General features: G+C 41.6%; 1 protein-coding gene across 1 annotated transcript; it reads right to left on the bottom strand.

The window, feature by feature from the left end:
* LOC114712673 (iridoid synthase CYC2-like) lies at positions 1-1,345 on the bottom strand. Its single transcript, XM_028897227.1, has 2 exons — positions 1,316-1,345; positions 1-1,185 (listed from the first exon to the last, which is right to left on the bottom strand). Exons 1-2 carry the CDS (start codon positions 1,343-1,345, stop codon positions 1-3), a joined length of 1,215 nt encoding a protein of 404 aa, XP_028753060.1.

Below are 1,345 nucleotides of genomic sequence, written 5' to 3' on the forward strand. Positions count from 1 at the left end.
CTAGAGCCTAGGAATGAGTTTCTGATCTCTCATGCAATCGATCCAATACAATATACAATTCAAAGTGTTACATCTTTTGACAAAACCAAACCCATCAACCTTATCTCGGCTCACCAACAGCTTCATAGGGAATCTAAACAAGGCATCAAGAAACCCCCAGTTGGCTAAATCTTCCATCTTTGTCCTCACCAATCCATGCTTCTCCACAATCTCTTCCCATACCTTCTTCTTCTTCTCATCACCCATCTCTCTGCAATACCAGAATCCCTCACAAACCATTTCTTCTTCTTCTTCAGGCACATATGCCCCAAACTTCTTCCCCAGAATCGGCCATATCTCCTTCCATGTAAAGCTTGAACCATTGATTGCATTGAAAGCTTCCCCTTTTCTGCAACAATCTGTGGCTTGTTTTGTTGCTGCCCAGATGTGTTGTTCAGCTACTAGTCTTGAATCTGACCCGTCAATGTATGGTTCTTCCCAACACTTCCTTGTTCCCCCAAAAATAAAAGGGATCTTAAAGTGTTTGCAGAAAGTCCCATAAACACATAAGCTTCCCATGAAGTTATAGAATGTTCTGGTTGAGTTTCCAAGGAGTAAACCAGGCCTGTGCACAGACCAAGTCACTTTCCCATTGAGTTTCTCCATTAGAAAATCCTCTAGAGCGTAGTAGAAATTTGGAATTTTACTGGTTATTCTTGGGGATTCTTCGTGGTAATAATGGAGTTTTTGGTGTTGTTCAAAAGGGGGTTGAAGTGAGATGTAGTGCTTTGTCCCTGTCTGCAGAGAAACATGCTTGAGGTTCTTGGCCACAGTGATTATGGTGTTCAAGGCATTGGACATCATGGTTTTGTTGTGCTCACAAGTCTCTTGTGAGTCTAGTGGAAATTGGCTTGCCCATGTGACCCAAAACACATGGGTCACATCATGTAATAGGGACAGCTTCTTGTGAGTTTCCAAAGGATTAAGCAAATCACAGGAAATGAAATGGTAAGGATTACAACTTTTCATGGTGATGATGGGTTGTATTTCTGGATTTCTTGCTATTCCATAGACCTTCCATGAAGATCCTGAAGAAATCAGACTCTTAGCAATCTCTCTGCCAACAAGCCCAGTGACCCCAAAGATGATGGCGACGTTATTGGCCTCCTCTGAAACAGCCATAGACACCTGCAATTTCTTCAAACTCTGAGAACTCACAGAAAACAAAATTCAAACAAACTGATAACCAAAGAACAGAACTAACGGTATGTATTCAACAACTTCCAGCCTACAAGAAAATGTGTTAAAAAGACTAGACTCTGAAAATCTGACTTACCATGCTTGGAATTCTTGTTGGCACTGGCAT

Source organism: Neltuma alba, unplaced genomic scaffold (genome assembly GCF_004799145.2).
Source record: "Neltuma alba isolate B1F8T4 unplaced genomic scaffold, ASM479914v2 tig00001841_pilon, whole genome shotgun sequence".
Taxonomy (NCBI): Eukaryota; Viridiplantae; Streptophyta; class Magnoliopsida; order Fabales; family Fabaceae; genus Neltuma; species Neltuma alba.

Bases quoted from the DNA above. Each gene is read 5' to 3' on its own strand.
- LOC114712673 (XM_028897227.1), bottom strand. From the start codon at position 1,345: ATGCCAGTGCCAACAAGAATTCCAAGCATG. The intron at 1,186-1,315 runs GTAAGTCAGATT...GTGAGTTCTCAG, and splicing joins CAACAAGAATTCCAAGCATG to AGTTTGAAGAAATTGCAGGT.